Here is a 22,939-nt window from a genome sequence, read left to right on the forward strand (position 1 = left end):
AATCCATAGTGATACGCTCCCACTTCCACTCAAGAATTTCTAACTTCAGAAGCAAACCACCAGGTCTCTCATGCTCATACTTAACTTGCTGACAATTCAGACACCGAGCTACATATGCAACTATATCCTTTTTCATTCTCCTCCACCAATAATGTTGCCGCAAATCTTGATACATTTTGGCGGTACCTGGATGAATAGAATACCTGGAACTGTGTGCCTCTTCAAGAATTAATTCACGAAGCCCATCCACATTAGGCACACAAATACGGACCTGCATTCGTAGAACCCCATCTTCCCCCACAGCAACCTGTTTGGCATCACTGTTCCACACCGTGTCCTTAAGGACAAGTAAGTGAGGATCATCATATTGCCTCTCTCTGATGCGCTCATATAAAGAAGACCGAGCGAGTGTGCAAGCTAGAACCTGACTGGGTTCTGAAACATCTATTCTCACGAACTGATTAGCCAAAGTCTGAACATATGCAGCTAATGGTCTCTCACCAACCGGAATATACACAAGACTGCCCATACTCACAGCCTTCCTACTCAAGGCATCGGCCACCACATTGGCTTTTCCGGGGTGATACAAAATGGTGATATCATAGTCTTTCAACAACTCCATCCATCTTTTTGCCTCAAATTAAGGTCTTTTTGTTTGAACAGATACTGAAGGCTGCGATGATCAGTAAATACCTCCCACGAGACACCATAGAGGTAATGCCTCTAAATCTTCAGCGCATGATCAATGGCTGCCAATTCTAGGTCATGAACAGGATAATTCTTCTCGTGAACTTATAACTGACGCGACGCATATGCAATTACCTTGCCATCTTGCATTAATACTGCACCAAGCCCAATATGAGATGCGTCACAATATACCGTATACGATCCTGAACCTGTGGGTAATACCAATAATGGCGTCGTAGTCAAAGCGGTCTTGAGCTTCTGAAAGCTCAACTCACACTCGTCTGACCATCTGAATAGAACACCCTTCTTGGTTAGTCTGGTCAAGGTGCTTGCTATAGATGAAAATCCTTCCATGAACCGACGATAATAACCTGCCAAACCCAGGAAACTCCGGATCTCTGTAACCGAAGTAGGTCTAGGCCAATTCTGAACAACCCCAATCTTCTTAAGATCCACCTTTATGCCTTCTGCCGATACAATATGTCCCAAAAAGGCAACTGAGTCTAACCAAAACTCACATTTTGAAAATTTGACATATAACTGATTATTCTTCAAGGTGTGAAGCACACTTCGAAGATGATGCTCATGCTCCTCTCGACTACTGGAGTAAATCAAGATATCATCAATGAATACAACCACAAAAGAATCCAAATAAGGCTTGAACACCCGATTCATCAAATCCATAAATGTTGATGGAGCATTTGTCAACCCAAATGACATCACTAGGAACTCGTAATGCCCATACCGAGTAGGAAAAGCTGTCTTAGGAACATCAGATGCCCTAATCTTCAACTGATGGTAACCAGATCTTAAATCAATTTTTGAAAATACCTTGACACCCTGAAGCTGATCAAATACGTCATCAATTCTTGGCAGCGGATATTTGTTTTTGATAGTGGCCTTGTTCAACTGCCGATAGTCTATACACATCCGCATCGAGCCATCTTTCTTCTTTACAAATAATATTGGTGTACCCCAGGGTGAGACACTGGGTCTAATGAATCCCTGATCAAGCAAGTCTTGCAACTGCTCTTTCAATTCTTTCAACTCTGGCAGGGCCATACGGTATGGTAGAATAGAAATGGGCTGAGTGCCCGGAGCTAAATCAATACAGAAGTCAATATCTCTGTCGGGTGGCATCCCCGACAGATATGCACGAAACACTTCCGAAAATTCACGAACAACTGGTACTGAGTCCATAGAAGGGACATCCGCATTGGGATCGCGAATATAAGCCAAATAGGCTAGACATCCTTTCTCTACCATACGCCGAGCTTTCATATAAGAAATAACCCTGCTGGCAAAATGGCCAGGAGTTCCTTTCCACCCTAATCGAGGTAACCCCGGCATAGATAGGGTCACTGTCTTGGCATGACAATCTAATATAGCATGATAAGGAGACAACCAATCCATACCCAAGATGACATCAAAATCTACCATATCAAGAAGTAGAAGATCCGCACTAGTTTCAAGATTACCAATTATAACCACACACGAACGGTAGACATGATCTACTACCACAGAGTCTCCCACCGGTGTAGATACACACACAGAAGCACTTAGAGAATCACAAGGCACAACCAAATATGAAGCAAAATAGGAGGACACATAGGAATAAGTAGATCCTGGATCAAATAGAACTGAAGCATCTCTATGGCAAACTGGAATAATACCTGTGATCACAGCATCAGATGACTCGGCCTCAGGCCTAGCTAGAAAAGCATAAAATTGGGGCTGAGCCCCACCACTCTAAACTGCATCTCTGGGACGGCCTCTAACTGGCTGGCCTCCACCTCTAACGGTCTGACCTCTACCACTAATGGCCTGACCTCCACCTCTAATGGCCTGACCTCCACCTCTAACTGCCTGACCCCTACCTCTAGCTGGCTGAGCAGGCAGTGAAGCAACCGGTGCTCGTATGATGGCAGGAGAATCTTGCCGAGATCTGTTACTCACCAATCTAGGGCAATACCTCCTTATGTGACCAATGTTCCCACACTCATAACACCCATCCTGATGCCATGGCTGTTGAAGCTGAAATTGACCCAGATGGTCCGGATAACCACTGTAGTAACTCTAGAGTGGTGGTGAACTGATAGGAGGTGAATGTTCACTGAATATTGGCTGCCCAGAGTAAGGCATATTAGGACCGTGACTCCCTAAAGCACTGAGAGATACATAAAGTGCTGAATGAAACGGTCTGGGAGGATGACCCCTACCAAAATTACCCCGGCCTCCAGACGAGGCATCACTATAACCACCGAACTGACGAGGCCTCTTATCGGAACTCTGCCCTATTTCCTGTGCAAGAACCATCTCGATCCTCCTTGCGACATTAGCAGCCGCCTGAAAAGAAATCTCACTTCCGGTCTCCTTGGCCATCTGAAGTCTGATAGGGTGAGTGAGTCCCTCAATGAACCTCCTCACTCTCTCTCCCTCCGTAGGTAGTAAAAGGAGAGCATGGCGGGCCAAATCCACAAAACGGGACTCATACTAAGTAAAAGTCATACTGCCCTGTTGTAGACGCTCGAATTGCTTGCGAAATTCCTCTCTCAACGTGATAGGTAGGAACTTCTCCAGAAATAGCTGAGAGAACTGCTCCCAGGTAAGTGCAGGTGATCCGACTGGTCGGGTCAATGTATAATCTCTCCACCACCTCTTGGCGGAACCCGTCATCTGAAATACAGCAAAATCAACCCCATTGGTCTCAACTATACCCATGTTCCGCAGCACCTCATGGCAGCGTTCAAGATAATCCTGTGGGTCCTCAGAAGGTGTACCACTGAAGTGAACTGGAAAGAGCTTAGTGAACTTATCCAGTCTCAATAAGGCCTCAAAAGACATGGCGAGCCTATCACCGATCTGTGCCGCAACAACTGGGTGAACTATCCCAACTGGCGGGGCTGCTGGAGCCTGATTCTGGGGAGCCATATGCTCCGGAGCGGGAGTAGTGGGAGTTTGTGCTCCTCCCCCAGCCTGTGAGACGGCTGGTGCCACTGGAAATGTACCATTCTGGGCCATACCCTCCATAAGACTCACCAATCGGACTAGAGCGTCCTGAAGCACTGGAGTGGCTATGAATCCTTCCAAGACTTGAACTGGTCCAACTGGTACATTCTGAACTGGGACCTCCTCCTGAAGGTCTACCTGAGGTTCTACAACAGGTGCAGTTGCTCGAGCTCTAGACTGAGCTCTACCTCGGCCTCTACCTCGGCCTCTAGCATGACCTCGGCCTCGACCTCTACCCCTGGCCATAGTTGCCACCGGGGGTTCTGGTCCCTGTCCATCGGTAGAAGTATTACGCGTTCTCACCATCGGCGAGAGAATAAGAGTAGAATAGTTCAATCATCGATGATAGAATAAAATCACACGACAGGATAAGAAAGAAGTAATATTGTTCCTAAACTTCATAGCCTCTGAGAGATAAGTACACACGTCTCCGTACCGATCCTTCAGACTCTACTAAGCTTGCTCGTGACTCGTGAGACCTATATAACCTAGTGCTCTGATACCAACTGTCACGACCCGAAATTCTCACCTTCGGACCGTGATGGCGCCTAATATTTCACTTGCTAGGCAAGCAGACGTTAGAATAATATTATCCATTTTAAAACAGTTTTTAAATGTATTAATAACAAGAAAGCAAATGCAGAAGCAATTTTGAAAAAAATCCATAATAATAACGGTATCTAAATAGCATCCCAGAATTGGTGTTATAAGTGCACGAGCTTCTAGAATAAATACAAATAAAGGTTTGAATAATATAAAGTTGTCTGAAAATAAACACACAGCTTAAGTACAATAGACGGGGACTTCAGAACAGCCGACGCCATACAGTTATACCTCAAGTCTCCTCTGATAGCTGAAATCCGAGCAAGTCTATGGTACGCCGCTGGGACCAACTCCAAAATCTGCACAAGAAGTGCAGAGTATAGTATCAGTACAATCGACCCCAAGTACTGGTAAGTGCTGAGCCTAAACTCGACGAAGTAGTGACGAGGCTAAGGCGGTTCACTTACATTAACATGTACGCAATATTAGTAACAACAACAATAATAGGAATAAATTAGGTAATTCATTTATAATAATTGAAGGCAACTCAGCAGTCATAACCAATTATCATTTCCATTATTTCTGTTGCAGCGTGCAACACGCTCTCACAATATATCCATATTCAGTTATGTTGCGGCGTGCAACCCGCTCCTCCAACGAATTCATTTTAATCAAGTCTGTTGCGGCGTGTAACCCGATACTCCAATATTGACTTTTTAACAAGTTTGTTGCGGCGTGCAACCCGATCCTCCAATATTGACTTTTAATAAGTCTGTTGCGGCGTGCAATCCGATCCTCTAATATTGACTTTTAATAAGTATGTTGCGGCGTGCAACCCGATCCTCCAATATTAACTTTTTAACAAGTTTATTGCGGCGTGCAACCTGATCCTCCAATATTGACTTTTAATAAGTCTGTTGCGGCGTGCAACCCGATCCTCCAATATATTCATTATAATCAATCATGTTGCGATGTGCAACCCGCTCCTCCAACATTTTCATTTACCAATTCTTATAGAAGAAATTTTCCCAACAAATATAACAATTAATATAAAATTACAAGACAACAAGCATACAATAATTATGGTTTAATTATGAAGCAAACAATGACAAATCAAATTATTATAGAAATCAGGGAGCAAATAGGCAGTTTAATATTTATTATGCTAAATGTCAAATAACAATTAAGGCACATAATTCAAATAACATGTAACAATTAATGCAGGAATTCAAGAATTTATATTTGTAAAGAATAAGAGAGAAATAATTATTATAATAATTAATTTATGATTAAAAATAATTTATGATTTTTCAAGTAAGCAGGCAAACAATTAATTTGACGACGTATAGACACTCGTCACCTCGCCTATACGTCGTTTACATGCAATTCACATAACAAACAATTTAAGGGTTCTATTCCCTCAAGTCAAGGTTAACCCCGATACTTACCTCGCTTTGTAAATTCCAATCAATTATTCAACCACAGCTTTTTCTTTTAAATTTGCCTCCGAAAGTTTCAAATCTATTCACAAACAATTCGATATATTCAATACGAATCATAGGAATTAATTCCATATGAATTTATAAATTTTCCGGATAAAAATCCAAAATTCATTAAAATATTCGGCAGTAGGATCCACGTCTCAAATCTCGGAAAAACTCACAAAATTCGAACACCCGTTCCGATACGAGTTCAACCATACCAAATTTGTCCAATTCCGCTATCAAATGGACCTTCAAAACTTAAATTTTCATTTTTGGAAAGTTTTACAAAAATTTAAATTTCTTCCGTCTAAATCCGAAATAAATGATGAATATAGACATGGATTTGTGAAATATAATCATTTTATGATAAAGAACACTTACCCAGTTCAAAGTCGTGAAAATCCCCCTTGAAATCGCCCAAATTCGAGACTCAAAACTCAAAAATGAGTAAAAATGGATAAGACCTGATTTTATGTATTCTGCCCAGCATTTTCGCATCTGCGGTGCCTGGGCTCGCACATGCGAGCTCGCATCTGCGAGAAAAATCTCGCATATGCGAAAAGGGGCTGCCAGGCGAGGTTCCGCATCTGCGGACAAAATGTCGCACATGCGACGTCCGCATCTGCGCACAAGGGCCGCACCTGCGAAGGCCGCATCTGCGATGGAAGTCTCGCTTCTGCGAGCTCGCACCTGCGGTCAAAATTCCGCAGGTGTGATTACACCAGAACTCAAAATTTGAGATTTTGCTCAAGTCCAATTCGTGTTCCGATTTCGATCCGTTTCACTCTCGGGGTACTCGGGACCCCTCTCGAATATACCAACAAGTGCCGTAACATAATACGAACTGACTCGGGGTCTAAAATCATGTCAAACAACACTGAAATTACAATTCACACCCCGATTCGAACTTTGAGTTTTAAACTTTCAATTTGCAAATTTCGTGCCAAAACATATTAAATGAATCCGGAATGACTTCAAATTTGGCACACAAGTCATAAATGACATAACGGAGCTGTTCAAATTTCCAGAATCGGATTCCGGCTCCGATATCAAAAAGTCAACCCCGTGGTCAAACTTGAAATATTTGGCCTTTAAATTGCTAGTTCCGTTAAATGGTCATAACTTGAGATAGGGACCTCCAAATTAAATTTCGGGCATACGCCCATGTTCCAAATCACGATACGGAGCTACCGGAACTGTCAAAACATTGATCCGGGTCCGTTTGCTAAAAACGTTGGCCAAAGTCAACTCACTTGAATTTTAAAGCTCTATTTCTCATTTTAATCTATTTTTCACATAAAAACTTTTCGAAAAATTGTACGGACTGCGCACGCAAGTCGAAGAATGATAAATAGTGCTTTTCGAGATCTTAAAATACAGAATTACTTGTTAAATTTAAAAATAACGTTTTGGGTCATCACACCTCACATGTTAAGTTCGAAAGGATGCATATATGATGGTTTCCAAGTAATGGTTTCAGATTGCAAGACAAGGAAAAGCCAAAGGAAAAAGTGGAAACAAAGGACCAGACTATTACCTCCAGAGTTTCCTCTATTCCTATTAACCTACCAAAGTCATATGCAAAAACCGAAAATTTAAAACAAAAAGCAGCAGTGACGACAAAGAAAAAGCAGTGAAAGAAGATAAAATAACAACAGCTAACATAATATATGTCGCCAGGACGAACCCTAGCAGCTTAGGATTAAGAACACCGTCGCCTTCTTCCTCATATACCAATTACCCCGGATTTCCTCCATTAACGCCGCAGCAGCTCCACCACTAGCGTTAGGCCATCATCCTTTAGTTAGCAAAAAAGTCACCGAACTCCATAACCCAAAACTAAGCTCCTCTGGTTCAGCAGCCACAAATTAAAATACCATAGCCAAAATCATCCCCGTTTGCCATTCAGATCATTTGAGTTTTTGAGTCAGTTGTTATTAAAAGCTCCGTCAATTCTTCTTCCGGAACACCAGATTTCTTTTCTGCCAAGTTGTATCGGAGTTGGGGGTGTAGAAGACATTTGAATTCGCTGCACGCGGTTCCGTCTGTGGTCTCCGATCCTGGTTGCTTCTCATAAGTCATACCACCACTCTTATAATTGGAAAAGCTGTCACCCTTTGAGTCGGCGAGTCGATACCTTTTGAGCTCTCCGTTCAAGGTCCCTATTTTAGCCAAGGTTCAAGAGAACGTTGATTTATTCAGGTCCAACTCTTGCTCTGTTTCTCTAATCTCTTTTGGCTTGCTATCTGATCTTATAAATGGCTTGAATTTGAATTTGAATGTGTTATCTGTCGTGGGTTGCCCAAAATACTTAGTAGTGAAAAAAGATAAAATAGCAGCAGTAGCAAGCAGAATATATGCAGCAACAACAAAGTGAAAGAAGAACAAAAGAAGCACCAGGACTATCATCTTGTCTTAAGTCTTGTCTGTACAAAGATCAATTTTGCTTGCTTAAGCACCTGAAGAACAAAAGAAGTACCAGAACAAAAGAAGCACCAGGACTATCATCTTGTCTAAAGTCTTGTCTGTTCAAAGATCAATTCTGCGCTTAAGCACCAGAAGAACAAAAGAAGCACCCGAACAAAAATGGCAATGGATACATAATTTTCTTGTTAACACGGGACCAGACTATTACCTCCACAATAAGCCTCTTGTTATGAGTTTTCTCTTTTCCTATTCACCTGCCAAAGACAAATAAGATAGCATACATATGAGACTACACAGTAGATATAGATTCAAATGGAGATCAAACGCCAAAGGTCATACGCAAGAACTGAAAATTTAAAACAAAGGTTGCTTAGATATTATAAAAGCTTGGAATGGAACAAACTAAGCTTGAACTATAACATATTAAAATAGCTTCATGTATCAGACTATAGTTCCAAGTACTTAGCATATTACAAAAGCTTGGAACTGAAACAAACTAAAAACTCCAAGAGCATACACAAGAACAAAAAATTGACTTCCTTCTGCCTTTCAAGCATAGAATAACTTCTTTCCAACTGATTAGAACAAGTTAGTTACTGGATCTTTGAGTTACCATAAATTAAAGACTTAGGCCCGTTTGGCCATAGATTTTGTAAGTTTTTTTCAAAAAACTTTTGGCAAAACATGTTTGTTTATATATTTTATCTATGTTTTGGCAAATTTTGAAAATAAAATTTTCAAATCCCAAAACTAGCTCTAGACATGTTTTTGGCCCAAAATATTAATGTTAGATTTTTGAAAATTTTCAAAAATTATCCCAAACTTTTATATTTTATAAAAAAAAAATCACCATCTATTATGACCCAACTAATCCACCAGCTAATTACTATCATTTTCATTTGGACGGATGGATCTTGTAATGATATTGCAATTTGACGAATTATAGTGGCTAGTAATTGTGTTATTAGCAGTTGATATTAAAATATTAGGTTATGATTTTAAGATAGTATATTATGTAATTCATTATAATAATGATAATTTTGTACCAAATTTATCTATATTCAGAACTATGATTTGTGATAATGATAATGAATGGCATTGATGAAGGTTCTGCATATACAGGATCATTAGCAAGTTTATTTGTTTGTTATTGTTAGGTAATTTTGATAGTTTTTATAACCCATGGGTATAAGTCACATTTCATATTTTTTCAAAAAAAAAAGTGAAATATGTTTTGAAAAATTATGTCCAAACAGATATTCATCTTCAAACCAAATATTCACCAAAATTAGATTTTTTAAAATAAATTTGAGAATCTACGGCCAAACGCTAGCTTAGTATTAAAATTTGGTGGGATCATCTATTATTTTTTCTTTTTTTAATAAATATGTAGGAGGCAAAGTAGGGAGGGAAAGATAAATCATCACAATATATATTTTATTTTACCAAACTGTTCCCATAAATAACCCTATTGTATCGCCTTTATAAACTGCCTTCATAACTTTATTTATGGTGACGGTTATTATCCTATTGGAACGGCTTTGCTTCAGAAGTGTCCCAAAAGTCTTTTAACTCTATTGGAACGATTAAAACCGTTCCAATACATAATCTATTGTAACAGTTCTCTAACAGTTCCAATAGAACCATTTTTTAGTAGTGTGTGAGAGAGAGATATGTCGACAACTATAACAGGACTCATACAAGAACTAACTGGTCATAGCTTGATCGGTGGATACTGTCGCCGAACCGCTAACTGCTATGATAGAACGTGTCCCCATTGTTACTGCCATGTTATTAAACGTACCTACGGTTGCAGCTCCTAAATGATCATGGTATAGTTGTTATGTAAAAAAATGAGTGTGATCAAACATTCGGTGAACCTTAAAGTAACCGAAAGATATCTGTATTCTGTCACTCCGCAATGGGTTGCTTATTATGCTGAGTTTAATATCAAGGACGATGAAACTCTGAGAGATTTTTTGAGGACTCCGGATGAATACCAGGAATTTCTTGTGATAAAAATATTGGAAATGTACGTCAAGGTTGAAAACGTTCGCAATAATGAGGTCGCGCAAAGCGGGGATATCCCTCAGTCATCGGGTGGTTATTTTAGAGCAGTTTTAGCCGAACAGGTTCCGACTGAAAGAATTTGTCCTGATCTAAACTTATCTCCACGGGCGAATGAGGAGCGAGGAAATAATTTCTCTCCTAGTTTACATAATCCACAAGACGAGTGGTAAACTTTAATTTTCCTTTGTGTTACGGTGTTTATTTTTGTTGTATTGAATTTGTATTAACACTCATATATTTCACAGGTGATACCGGCCAGATATGAATTTTACAGGTTATGAACCAACGCCCAGTTAGAATATGCCTAGGTATGGTGTGTTGGATCATGGTGGTCCATCTGAGAGTCATCACCAACAGGATAATATCCATCATGAGATGCCAACACATTACGATTTGTAAGTGAAGTGATATAACTATATGTAAAGTATTTATCAATTTGAGTAATTCATTATTTTGTTGGTTGTGCAGTGAAAACGAGCATCCTGAAGGTCATGTCCTTACTCAATTGCCAGAAGATGACATATTTAATCGAGATCTGGTAGATGCACAGAGTCAGGAAGAGAATAATGATTATGACAACAATGTCGATGAGTCTGGAGTTGACACACCCTTCCCTGATGAGGGTGATAATGAGGAGAAAGAGAATGTTGGACCTGATTTGACTAGGGAGCATGCTCCACCCCCCGTTAGACCAAGAGTGTACGAGTCCTGCGTGGCATTTCATTCAGGGGAGATTCCCTACCTTGACCATTTGCCAAGTATGCCGGATGTGGATGCCCTCACAAGGGATATTGACGAAATTCGGACAGCAATGTGGGATGAATCTAGAGCAAGGGTGCTATCAAAGGGCATGCTTTTTCCCGATAAAGCGCGCCTAACCAGGGCGGTGCTAATGTACAGCGTAAAAGAGTATCGTGAGATCACGACACACGATTCATCTCCAGATGTATACAAGGTAGTCTGTCGTAGATGGTTTACGGGTTGTAATTGGATGATGCATGCGAGGAAGAAGAAAATAAATATGTGGGTTGTGGGTAAATACATTGGCACCCACAATTGTGAAATGGACACATCCAATGGGAATCATTTTAACTTGAATGTTGACTTGATTTCTCTTGTTTTGATTCCACACATTGAAGTGTCCATAAGGAACAAAATCAAAGAGTGTATAACATCAGTCCACCACGAATATGGGTGCACCATTACCAAAAGAAAGGCATTTCTCGGGTGCAAACGTGCATTTGAAATTATTTATGGTAACTGGGATAAGTCTTTTGCATCTCTACCCAGGTACATGGCTGCATTGTAATACTTTAACCCCGGGACTGTTGTTGATTGGAAGCTCGAGCGGAGTCCGAGAATACCAAAACATATATTCTTAAACCAACAATTAATGGTTTTCTACATTGTCGGCCGGTAATATCCATAGACGGCACTCATGTCTATGAAAAGTATGATATTAAGTTGTTGATCGCCGTTGCAGTAGATGCTAATGAAAGTATATTTCCCTTAGCTTTTCCTATTGTGCCAATGAAAGCCAGGAGACATGGACACTATTTTTGAACCACTTGAAAGAGCACGTTATCAAACAACGTTCAAGTATTTGTATAATATCTTATCGGCATGGTGGTATTTTAGGTTCTGTACAGAATTTGCGTGCATTGCAGGAATCGTATACCTATCATCGTTACTGTGTGAGGCGCCTTAAGGCCAATTTTCAGAAAGCATATCCCAACAAGGATTTGCATGATTTAATGTGGATGGCTGTAACAGATCACCAAGAGTGTAAATTCAAGAGGCGCATGGAATCTATGAGGCAGGAAGACGAGGGAGCCTATCATTGGTTGATGCGACATGAGCTTGACAAGTGCACTTTGCATGTGGATGGTGGTAGAAAATGGGGAATTCTGACTACAAATGTGTCAGAGCCTTTCAACAGGTTATTGAAGTCTGCACGTGGATTGACTGTCACTGCCATAGTGCGGATGTCATTCAAGCAGATGGCGGAGAGGTTTATTGAAAGGGCTAGAGGTGTATCGTCATTGATGGAAAGGGGTGTTGAATTTATGCCAATACCAATAAAAAGATTTGAGAAATATAGGTGACGAGCACACTAGCATTCATATTTACAGTATTGCAATGAGCGAAATATTTTTAAAATTCGCACCGCTATCCATCAAAACCGGGGGAATAATACACACACCGTAAATGAAGCCAGAAGGTTATACTCTTGTGGGAAATGGTCCATCTACCACATGTCGTGCTCACATGCCATCAAGTGCTTTCAATATATAGGTTTAGGGGCAACCAACTATGTTGATAAAGAATATAGTGTTGTTGCATACTTAAACACCTATAATGGGCAGTTGAAGCTAGTGGGTGCTGAGCATTATTGGCCGCTGTAACCATTTAAAATATTGTGTAACAAGGACTATGTACGTCAACGACAAGTGAAAAAAATAACGCGTATACGGAACCAAATAGATGTTGGTGATACCGTTTATGCGCGCAAATATGGCATATGCTCGCAAACAGGACACGACCGTCGTAAATGTCCTTCAGCTAGTTTGGGTGGCGGTGGTAATTCAGCTCCTGGTGGAAGTTCATCTCAAGGATACACGTAGTGTTTTTATTTCGTTATGTAGTTGTAATAAGTGTATGTACTTGTTTATATTACAGAATGTATGAAATAAAATTATGTTTCCATTGCTGTTAAATAACGAATCTTTAACACGTGAAGCATAACACGGTGAAATACTACGTTTTGTGTGTTGTCTTGTCGACCTAAAAAGCTGCTCACCTGCAAAAGCTATCTTCTGGAAAAGCTATTTTGTACCCGAAAGAATCTTTAACATGCGAAGCATAGCGCGGTAAAATACTACGTTACGTGTATTGTCTTGCCTATAAATAACTAGCGTATTTTAGTTATTATCTGCGCTTAACCAAAACAAATAGAAAAACTTTTCATAAATTTTTCATTTTTCTTGCATTAACAAATGTTTGGACGCAATGACCAACCAAGGTGCTATTGTGGAAAACGTGCGATTTTGAAGGCATGTTGGTCAGATGGTAATGTTGGGCGCAAATACTGGATATGTCATCAATTGATTGGACGCAATGACGAAAATCAGTGTATGTTTGAGGAATGGTATGATGAACCCATTAACCAGGAATCGTACAAATCATGTTTGCAGTATGTTTGGAATATGAACGGTGAATACTAACGCCAGATCTCAAATGCAACAAGAAATTGTGGCAATGCAGGAGAAACTAAAAGAGGTGGTAGAAGAAAAAAATAGGCTGGAAGAGAAATTTAAGTGGTTGGAGCTGAGAATAATAGGCGGTAGTGACTAAACAAACATATGTATATGTTGAGTGTAGTATTTTATCTTTATGTTTTTCGTGTCATGTATTTTCATTAGTTGTACTGAATTTAAATTATGTTAAGTTGCTATGTTTGTGTTTGTGTTTGTGTTGTAGTATTAAAATAACGAAGAACCGGAGAAATAAAAACATAATGCTCATATAATATAAACAATAAAAATTGTTGCTATTATTTACTGAATGTCATATGTACATAAAATAAAAAAAATCAATGTGTCCCACATCCTGTATGCTTTAAAGCAGTCGTTGGCCTAAGGTGTATCCCATCCCGCCCAGCTACACTATCAGTATCATCCTCATCACGTCGCCTCTTTATTGGAGGATGCGATGCAGCATGATTGTCAGTAGGGCTGGTAGGCTCGGTAGAAGGGGTCGTCAGTCCAGCAGTAACCTACAGAATAATAAGATATTTTAGTATATGAAATATGTATTAGTAATATACGTGTTAAGTCATATAAATTTAAATTGTCTTACCATGGTCTCGTCAGGCTCCTGAATATAATCATCTGTCGCAGCCATGTCAATATCTCACAAAGTGGCCTCCGTGACGGGCGAGGATGATGCCTTAAAAACATTTAGATATTTATGACTAATCAATGAGATAAAAAAAAATATAAATAATAGTAATACAAACAAACCTGCGCCTCTGAAAGATCCTCAGCATTCCTCGATGATGAGCCATAACTCAATCGGTGCCCACTATCCACATCTCGTGTCGGACGATCATCAGCAATGGTCGATGGGTCAGGAAAATACTGATCCTACTCCTGTCGTGTAATGGTCAAGCCCGCGATCAATAATGGAGCTGACGGGGTCACCTGCAAAGTCCCTAGAGTAAGCTGAAAGCTGAATGACTGCATATATCTAGGAGCATGGTCTAGCTCATGGTGGCCACCTGGCTGATCAACTCCAACATCCTCAACAGGTGCCTCAACGGCCCCTTGCTGAGGACCACCTCCTCGCTAACCCCCACGACCTCGTGGGACATCCCTACCTCTCTGGGCATGCCTGCCATGTCGACCACGTTCTGGCTCCACTGGTGGCCCACGATAGTACTATTCTGGTGCCACATACTCAGCCTCGTATCCTAAGTGCTCATCAACCCGGGCTCACCTCAATGTTCGGGAAGCCAGATCGGTAACCTATCGGCCATACTCATGCAAAGCGGCTGCTCCCTCGCGGGTATTTTGTTGTATCTGCAGTCCCAACTAGTGGAATAGATATAGGCCAATAGCCTATACAATATGTAAAATATAAATTACGGAACGCTAGGTTAACATTATAAGTAAGTATACCAAATAACATACCAGTGCCTCAGGCCTCCCGGAGTATGGAACGTACCGAGCGCCAGCGCAATAAACGGGATTCCCGACTAAAAGTCGGGTAATGCTACGGTATCAGCCAATATACACACCATCTGTACGGTCAGGTGGGGGTTGGAGAGGGTGGAGGAATCAAGTTATGTCGTTGGTCCCAAATATCGATATGTGCCTCTGGCCATGCCCCATATGTCTGGTCAACCGTCGAACGATCATCCCGCTGGTAATGTGTGATATGCCAAGCGGGCGGTGGCAGTACAAGCTGCAGGTGACCAAACAGGCGAAGTACTCGGTCGGTGGCTTGATGCTCGACAATATCGAGACACATCAACGGGACGGAAGAGCCCCACATAATTCGGTCGGTCGAGCAATAATCGGGCAAACCATCTATTAGCTCGTCACTGTATGGCCTCCAAATGAACTATTAAGTAAAAACAGGAAATGTGACTATACACAACACATATAAAGCCAGGCCAAGTAAACTTAGGTATACATTTACCTGTGCGCCCTCCAATAAATCCAACAAATCCCTACAACATGGTAGATTATGTCGAGCCTCGTACTCCCGTCCATACCCTCGCCTATCAACCCACCTTCTAGCTAAAAAGAGAAACGGAGGTGGTGCATCCGGAGCTAAGGGTGGTAGAGGTGGTTGCAACTGCAGGAACCACTCCCAAGCCCAAACCTAATATACAACATGGACGTAAAATTTAAGGTATATTTTTACTAGGTATGTTATAATGAAGAGAGTACTCAACTACGTTTTCACCTGCAGCAGGGGCAAAAATCCTGCAACGTCTCGCTGGGTGCCCATGCTCGCCCGGCATATCTGCCTGTACAAGTAACCAAGAACAGCAGCACCCCAATCGTAATGATGTAAATCATCTTGTCGGTCAAGATGATGTATAAATCTCAAGCTAACTAGGTTCCCCGAAGTGTTCGGGAACAAAACCCCTCCAAACATAAGCAGAAGCAACAACCTCGTGTATAGGTGAATATGAAGCTCCAGTGTATCATATGTGATGTCAGCGTGCATCGCCTCCAAATGTTTCCAAACGAGCGTCAACTACAGAGGACTAGCCCAATCAATGCAGTCTCATCCTGTGGCTGGAAACCGATGAGCCGCTGCAACATCTCCAGGTATTGCAAACCCGTATACTCTCTGATGGCATTCGACAAAGCAACATGGTGTCCATCAACGGGCTGCCCATACAGGACCTCCACGTCCTGAAGCGTGATAGTGGCCTCGCCAATGGACAAATGGAATGAGTGCGTCTCCGGTCGCCACCGCTCTATCAGCGTCGTGTTCAAGGGCCAATCCAACCGCAGCCGGCCGATCTCCACAATCCTATAAAATCCCGTATCCTGGAAGCGTCTAACTATAAGGGGATGGAGAAGGTGAGCCCTAAGAAAGTCCCACATATCGTCTACTCTCCTAGTGCGGAACGTCTGGGCCAGTAACTGTCCCTCTCATATGTAGGACGACCTATGCTCGCCCTGTAGCAACAGTAACTCTAGCGTGGCAGGTCCGGGATGCAAAGGCGGAACCTCCATGTCAGCTACTATAAATTGAACAATATTAATTACATTATTTTACTTTAATATGTTAGTTTTATTATTTTACATGTTAGTTTTATTATTTTATATATTTGTTTGTTACTCACCTATTTTTTACTATAATAAAATTAAATAATTACTTTTTATAATTATACAAGATTTAATTATTAAATATTCACATATGGGTTCCAGGCTCTATATTTGAGGCCCAGTAGCACCAAGGTATCCTGAATTTTTGTGTTCATGATGAGACAATTTTCTCAATTTATCACTCAATAGGTCTATTATTTTAAATGTTAGTTTATTATTTAAAAGTTCATGATGAGAAAATTTTCCCGATTTGAACTATCAGGTTTTTTGACGTATTTTTTAGTATAAGAGATACTTAAATGATTAATTTTAATAACTACAATGATACTACGCTAAGGGCACTACATTTTACTACGCTAAAGAGCACTACATTACAAATAAGAGCACTACATTAGGCCACAAGATACCACTACACGGAACTAAACTAACAATTTATCTATTTTACTAGTCTTTTAGCAAATAAAAAATCTAAAGCGGATAACAACAACAAATTAATTTAATAAAAAAACAATAATGAAAATATATATACCACAGTAAAAAGTAACTAATTAATATTTTTTTAATAAATAATAACAATTTCTCTATTTTACTAATTTTTTTGGCACACTAATACTATAGTCCAGATAAAAAATAACAAATTAGTTAAATCACAAAACAATCACAAAATAACATAGAGCACATTAAAAACAACTAATATGCATTTTTTATACGAGTTTTAACAAAAGCTAAGCCGGAATATCTCGATTTAAGCTATTTGGAAAGTTGAAGATTTGGTGATTTGGAGCTGAAACGAGCAACCCACTACTAGAATACGCCTTTGCTAGGATGTGGGACCGAGAATCTATACTTTTTGTGGGACCGATGGGCTCCACTCGAGCTTTTTTCGTTGACAATGGGGGTACCGCTGTTTTTTTTGTTTAGGGGGGGGAGTTTTTGCTTTGGTGGGGAAGGGAAGGGGACGGGTTTTTATGTGGGTATAGCGCCTTTTATTAAGACTCTATAGTATAGCGTCTTAATAAAAGGCACTATACCTTCCCGCTCTTTTCAGGTTCAACTATAGCGCCTTTTAAAATGGCGCTATACCTTAACGGGAAAACGATTGTTAAGGTATAGCGCCCTTTAAAGGGGCGTTATATATATTTTGGTCTCTATGTTTTGTTTTCACATATTTTGGTTCTGAACTCCGTCTGTTGTGTTAGCCTACAATTGTCCCTGCAGTATTTGGACTTTCAGTTTTGAATAAAGCTCTGATATTTTGCTTATCAAGAGATATCTCGGTTCCTTTTTGGTTTCCTACCCGGTGTTCGGTATCCGTATTGCGACCCGACTAAATTCGAATTCGCATCGGGATCTACCATATTGAATGGTAAAGCGCTCCCTAATAAAGACGACTACATATTCAAGGCTCGAACTGTTAAGGATGAAGAAGAATTTACTACTCCACCACAACCTTTTGTTGGCCTCAGTTCCTCTTTACTATATATAGATTTTTTCATGTACATGTTCCTATGTAAATATACCAGAGTAATTAAAAGCCAGCTTATAATAGTCTTTGTCAATTTAGATCCCAAAAGATTGGTGAAATTCACAAAATTAAATGATGGGTCGAAAATGTGAACATGCGCAGCGGTAGCAAGCATGCAATTCAGGCATCACATACATATAAACTAGATAATGATATAATTACGATATTAGGAACTACTAACCTCTTGAAAACGTTGCACATGTCCTCCTCAGAGCAATAATCCAGGGTTGCAGTCTTCTGCTATGGTCCTAGTAAGACCTTGGACGAATTTGCTTTGAGTGGGCAAGAACAATACAACTCTAAAAGTGAGTCATTGGGTGAAAAATGTCTTCCTTATGTAGACTCGTTTTTCATCCAAAGAGGGCTCCAAAAACGCGTAGGATTCTGCTTGTGCAAGCACAATCCTACTCTAACTCTATAGGATGACTTTTCTCCCAAGTCTCTTTTTTTACCCTAGTTAGTCCACGTTTTTAATAGGTATAGAAGGGACCATAGAAATAGTAAGAGGCTACCAATTATAGCATAATTCAAAAATTTGGATAAATTAATTTCTACTATAATTAATTGCAGTTTATTCCACTAAAAACTACAATTGAACTCCTCAATATGAACTTCAAAAATTCACTAACACTTATTTTAACTCCTCATGTTAAGATCACAAATATTATTTAATTAAATTAAATCACTGACAACTTAATTTAATCAACTAATTAAATTATCTATAATTTCACTTAAACTATTTCATGAGACGGATACAAAATCTACCGGTCGGGTTTTCAAATAAAAACTTATAAGCTTACATAAAGGGGGTATCATAAGACTCAAAAATGAGTCATGTATTGTATCAACTAATTATTATTTCACAAATGCTATTCGTTATTATCCAATCTATTAGGCATACACTAACCCATAATAGAGTTGTACCTTTTGATAAATCAAAACAACGAACAAATCACATTGATCATAATAATTATATCAAGATTAGAAGTATAAGCTCATTTAATGAATTAGAGAAAATGTTTTTATATATATTCAGTACAAAAATATTTTTTCTCTACTTGGTCCGTTCAATATACACTAAGTATACTAGTACAAGAAGTCGGAGTAAAACCACTCCCATAATCAAGACAAATTATACTTGTCCAGTAATATCTTCGATTGTGAACATAGTTTATTAATTATGAGAACCGACAATTTAATCTTATGTGCATGAGCTAAGACTCCATACACTAAATTATTTATTACATAACTAAAGGGCACACGTGTAACAAATGATCTACTTAAAATAGTATTTTATTGAATTGAATAAATTAAATAAATTAAATAATTGTTCCACAAAGAATAAAATATAATACTATATCTAAACTGCATGGTTAATAGTATATCCCAACAATATTCCATCATAACCATGCGTCTACAACTCTAACACACATTCCTTCTACATGCTTGTCAAAACTCTTCTGTGGCAAGCTCTTTGTAAACGGGTCTGCTAAATTGTCCTCTGACGCAATCTTCAACACTCTTGCATCACCTCTCTAAGTTATGTCCCTAATTAAATGATAATTACGCTAAATATTGTCACGACCCAAAATTCAACTAGTCGTGATGGCACCTAACCTCACCCGCTAGGTAAGCCCAATAATAATAATCTGATTCAATTAATATTTAACTGACTCTAATTCACTCCCCAAGGACTGGTAGTATAAATCATGAGCTTCTAAAATTAGAAATTACAAAGCTGGTATGAAATAAATACATCATCTGTTCGAAATATACACAAACAGATTTTTATAAATCTAAGGCTACCATGAACAGGAGTCACCTACAACCAGAACGCAGGTACGTCTTCAAATCCAGCTATCGTCGATCACAGCAACATCAGCATCCAATATCTACATGCAAGGTGCAAAAGTGTAGTATGAGTACAACCGACCTCATGTACTCAATAAGTAACAAACCTAATCTTAGGTTGAAAGTAGTGACGAGCTGGAACAAAGGTCAGGTCCAACACCAATAGCCGACAATAGTCCATAACAACATAAAGCAAGTAATAAAAGAAGTAACTCAGAGATAAAATGCTCAGCTTAATCATAATTTCTGAAAAGAGTTCTGCCTCTCAAGTGTATTAGTGCAAACTCAAGTCTTTTACCGAAATTTCCAAAAAAACATATGAGTAAGTTTGAATACAGTAATTTTCACAAAATTCCTTTCAACAATAAATAAGATATTTCATTTTCTTTCCAGATAACCAATAAAAAATGCATCACTATGCCCATATGCCAATATGTGTGAGAAGTCATGAATGACGTGATACCGTACAACATGAGGAAAATGCATCTCTATGCATGTATATCAAATGTGCATATCAATGCGATGCAACTTAGTGATAAAATCATATGCATACTCTGAGAGTATCATTTCACTCAATCCTCCCAGTCACTCAGTCCTCACAGTCACTCAGTCCTCCCAATCGCTCAGCACTCGCACTCAGTAGGTACATGCGCTCACTGGGGCATGTATAGACTTTGGAGGGGCTCCTTCAGCCCAAGCGCTATAAACTGCACGGACAACTCACATGCTGCGCGGACAACTCACGTGTTATAGTATCAATATCTCAAAATCAGGCCCTCGGCCTCACTCAGTCATCAATCTCTCCAGCCTCTCGGGCTCACAATGTCATGAAACAAGCCCGAAATAATGATATGATATATCAATAAATAATAATAGAGACATAGATATGATATTCAATGAAATGAATATGATTGAGTATGACAATACAATGTAAACAAATAACTCAACAACAGTAATGACCTCAATGGGTCCCAACAGACTAAGCTTGTAGCCTAGACATGGCCTCTAACATAAATCACAGCTCGATAACTCTAGTACGTAGAGATTTCATGATTACAGATAAGTTCAGGTAACTACACAGTACCACAAAAATAACGGAGTTACAGTTCACACGGTGCACGCCCACACATCCGTCACCTAGCATGTGCGTCACCTCAACACCAAACACATAACACGTACAGTCAGGGTTCATACCCTCAACTCCAAAATTAGAAAAGTTACTTACCTCGAACAAGACGAATCCAATGTCGAGCAAGCTCAACAATGCTCCAAAAATTCCATTCTGCGCGTATCAACTTCTGAACAGCTCGAATCTAGTCACAATTAATTTGATTCAGTCCACACAAATGATAGAAACTAATTCCATATCAAAATACTATTTTTTCCACAAAATCTGAAATTACACTCAAAAATCGCCTGTGGGGTCCACGTCTTGAAATCCGACAAAACTCACAAAATCCGACAACACATCCAATTAGAAGTTCAACCATACTAATTTCACTCAAATCCGACTCCGAATCAATGTTCAAATCTTGAAAATTCATTTTATGAAATTATAGAAAATTCCTCCGATATCTCTTGAAAAATCAATAATCTAACGCTGAAAACGAAGATTAATTTATGGAATATAATCACAAAGGAGTCAAGAACACCTACCCCAAGTTGTGTGAAACAATTCTCCTCCAAAATCACCCAAACCGAGCTCAAAAATTCGAAAATGAAGAAAGAGACCAAAACCCACGATTTAAATCTTCTGCCCAGCGTCTTCCGCATCTGCTAACAAGAGGTCACATCTGCGACCCTCGCTTCTGCGGACGAAGCTCGCATCTCCGAGTGTGGGCGCTTCTGCGGCGCACAAACCGCATTTGCGGTCGCGCTTCTGCGCGCGTTGGGCCGCTTCTGCACACTTCGCTCATGCGACTTCTCTGTGGCGCGCAAACCAGCCGCAGGTGCGGTCATATCAGGACCAGCAATAACAACATGAAGAAAAATGATCTGAAATCAATTCTGAAACACGCCTGAGCCCCTCAGACCCCGTCCAAACATACCAACAAGTCTCATAACATAATAAGAGGATATACTCGAGGCCTCAAATTACATCAAACAACGTCAAAATCACAAATCATACCCCAATTCATGCTTAATGAAACTAAAAAATTTCATTTTCTACTTTCAACGCTTAAACATAACAAATCAAGTCCGATTGATCTCATATTTTACACACAAGTCATAAATGACATAACAGACCTATTTCAATTTCCAGAATCGGATTCCGATCCTGATATCAAAAGTCAACCCCCCTTCCCGTTCAAACTTTCCAAAAATGTAACTTTCGTTATTTCAAGCCTAATTCCACTACGGACCTCAAATAATTTTTCGGACACGCTCCTAAGTCCAAATTCACCATATGGAGCTATTGAAATTATCAGAATTCAAATATGAGGCCGTTTACACATAAGTCAATATCCTGTCAACTTTTTCCAACTTAAGTTTTCTATTATGAGACTAAGTGTCTCATTTCACTCCGAAATCCTTCCAGCCTCCAACCAACTAACCCGGTAAGTCATAAAATAACTGTAAAGCACAACTTGAGCATTAAATGAGAGAACGGGATTGTAATACTCAAAACAGTCGGCTGGGTCGTTACAAATATGCTTACTCCTTTTATGGCTTCTTGGTTCCTTCGAGTTTGCAACTACACCACTATTGTCACAATAAAGTACAATCGGTGCTTGAACCGAAGGAACTACATTAAGCTCTTTTAGAAAGTTCCAGAGCCAAACCTCTTTAGCTGCCTCAGATGCAGCCACATATTCGGCTTTCATAGTGGAATTAGCAACACCTGATTGCTTGATACTCCTCCAACTTATGGCTCCACCTCCTAAAGTAAAACATATCCTAGGTTTATTTTCTAGAATCTCTATCTGACTGGAAATCTGAATTAGTATAGCCAATGGGTACAAGATCACCTGAGTGATAAACCAACATATAAT

At 39.7% G+C, this 22,939-nt stretch overlaps 1 protein-coding gene across 2 annotated transcripts; it reads left to right on the forward strand.

Annotated features, from left to right (window-relative positions):
- The first annotated feature begins 7,229 nt into the window (after positions 1 to 7,229).
- LOC142176474 (uncharacterized) lies at positions 7,230 to 12,821 on the forward strand. 2 transcript variants are annotated; one of them, XM_075244335.1, is made up of 3 exons: positions 7,230 to 7,925; positions 10,466 to 10,615; positions 10,689 to 12,821. In XM_075244335.1, exons 2-3 carry the CDS (start codon positions 10,521 to 10,523, stop codon positions 11,527 to 11,529), a joined length of 936 nt encoding a protein of 311 aa, XP_075100436.1. In that variant the 5' UTR covers positions 7,230 to 7,925; positions 10,466 to 10,520; the 3' UTR covers positions 11,530 to 12,821. The 2 variants fall into 2 exon arrangements, with proteins under 2 accessions (XP_075100436.1, XP_075100437.1); XM_075244336.1 differs by lacking the exon at positions 7,230 to 7,925 and adding an exon at positions 8,096 to 10,386.
- Positions 12,822 to 22,939: the final 10,118 nt, after the last annotated feature.

Source organism: Nicotiana tabacum, chromosome 22 (assembly GCF_000715075.1).
Source record: "Nicotiana tabacum cultivar K326 chromosome 22, ASM71507v2, whole genome shotgun sequence".
Taxonomy (NCBI): Eukaryota; Viridiplantae; Streptophyta; class Magnoliopsida; order Solanales; family Solanaceae; genus Nicotiana; species Nicotiana tabacum.

Coding starts and splice junctions, on each gene's coding strand:
- LOC142176474 (XM_075244335.1), top strand. CDS start 10,521: ATGCCTAGGTATGGTGTGTTGGATCATGGTGGTCCATCTGAGAGTCAT. Junction 10,616..10,688: donor ATGCCAACACATTACGATTT/GTAAGTGAAGTG, acceptor TTGGTTGTGCAG/TGAAAACGAGCATCCTGAAG.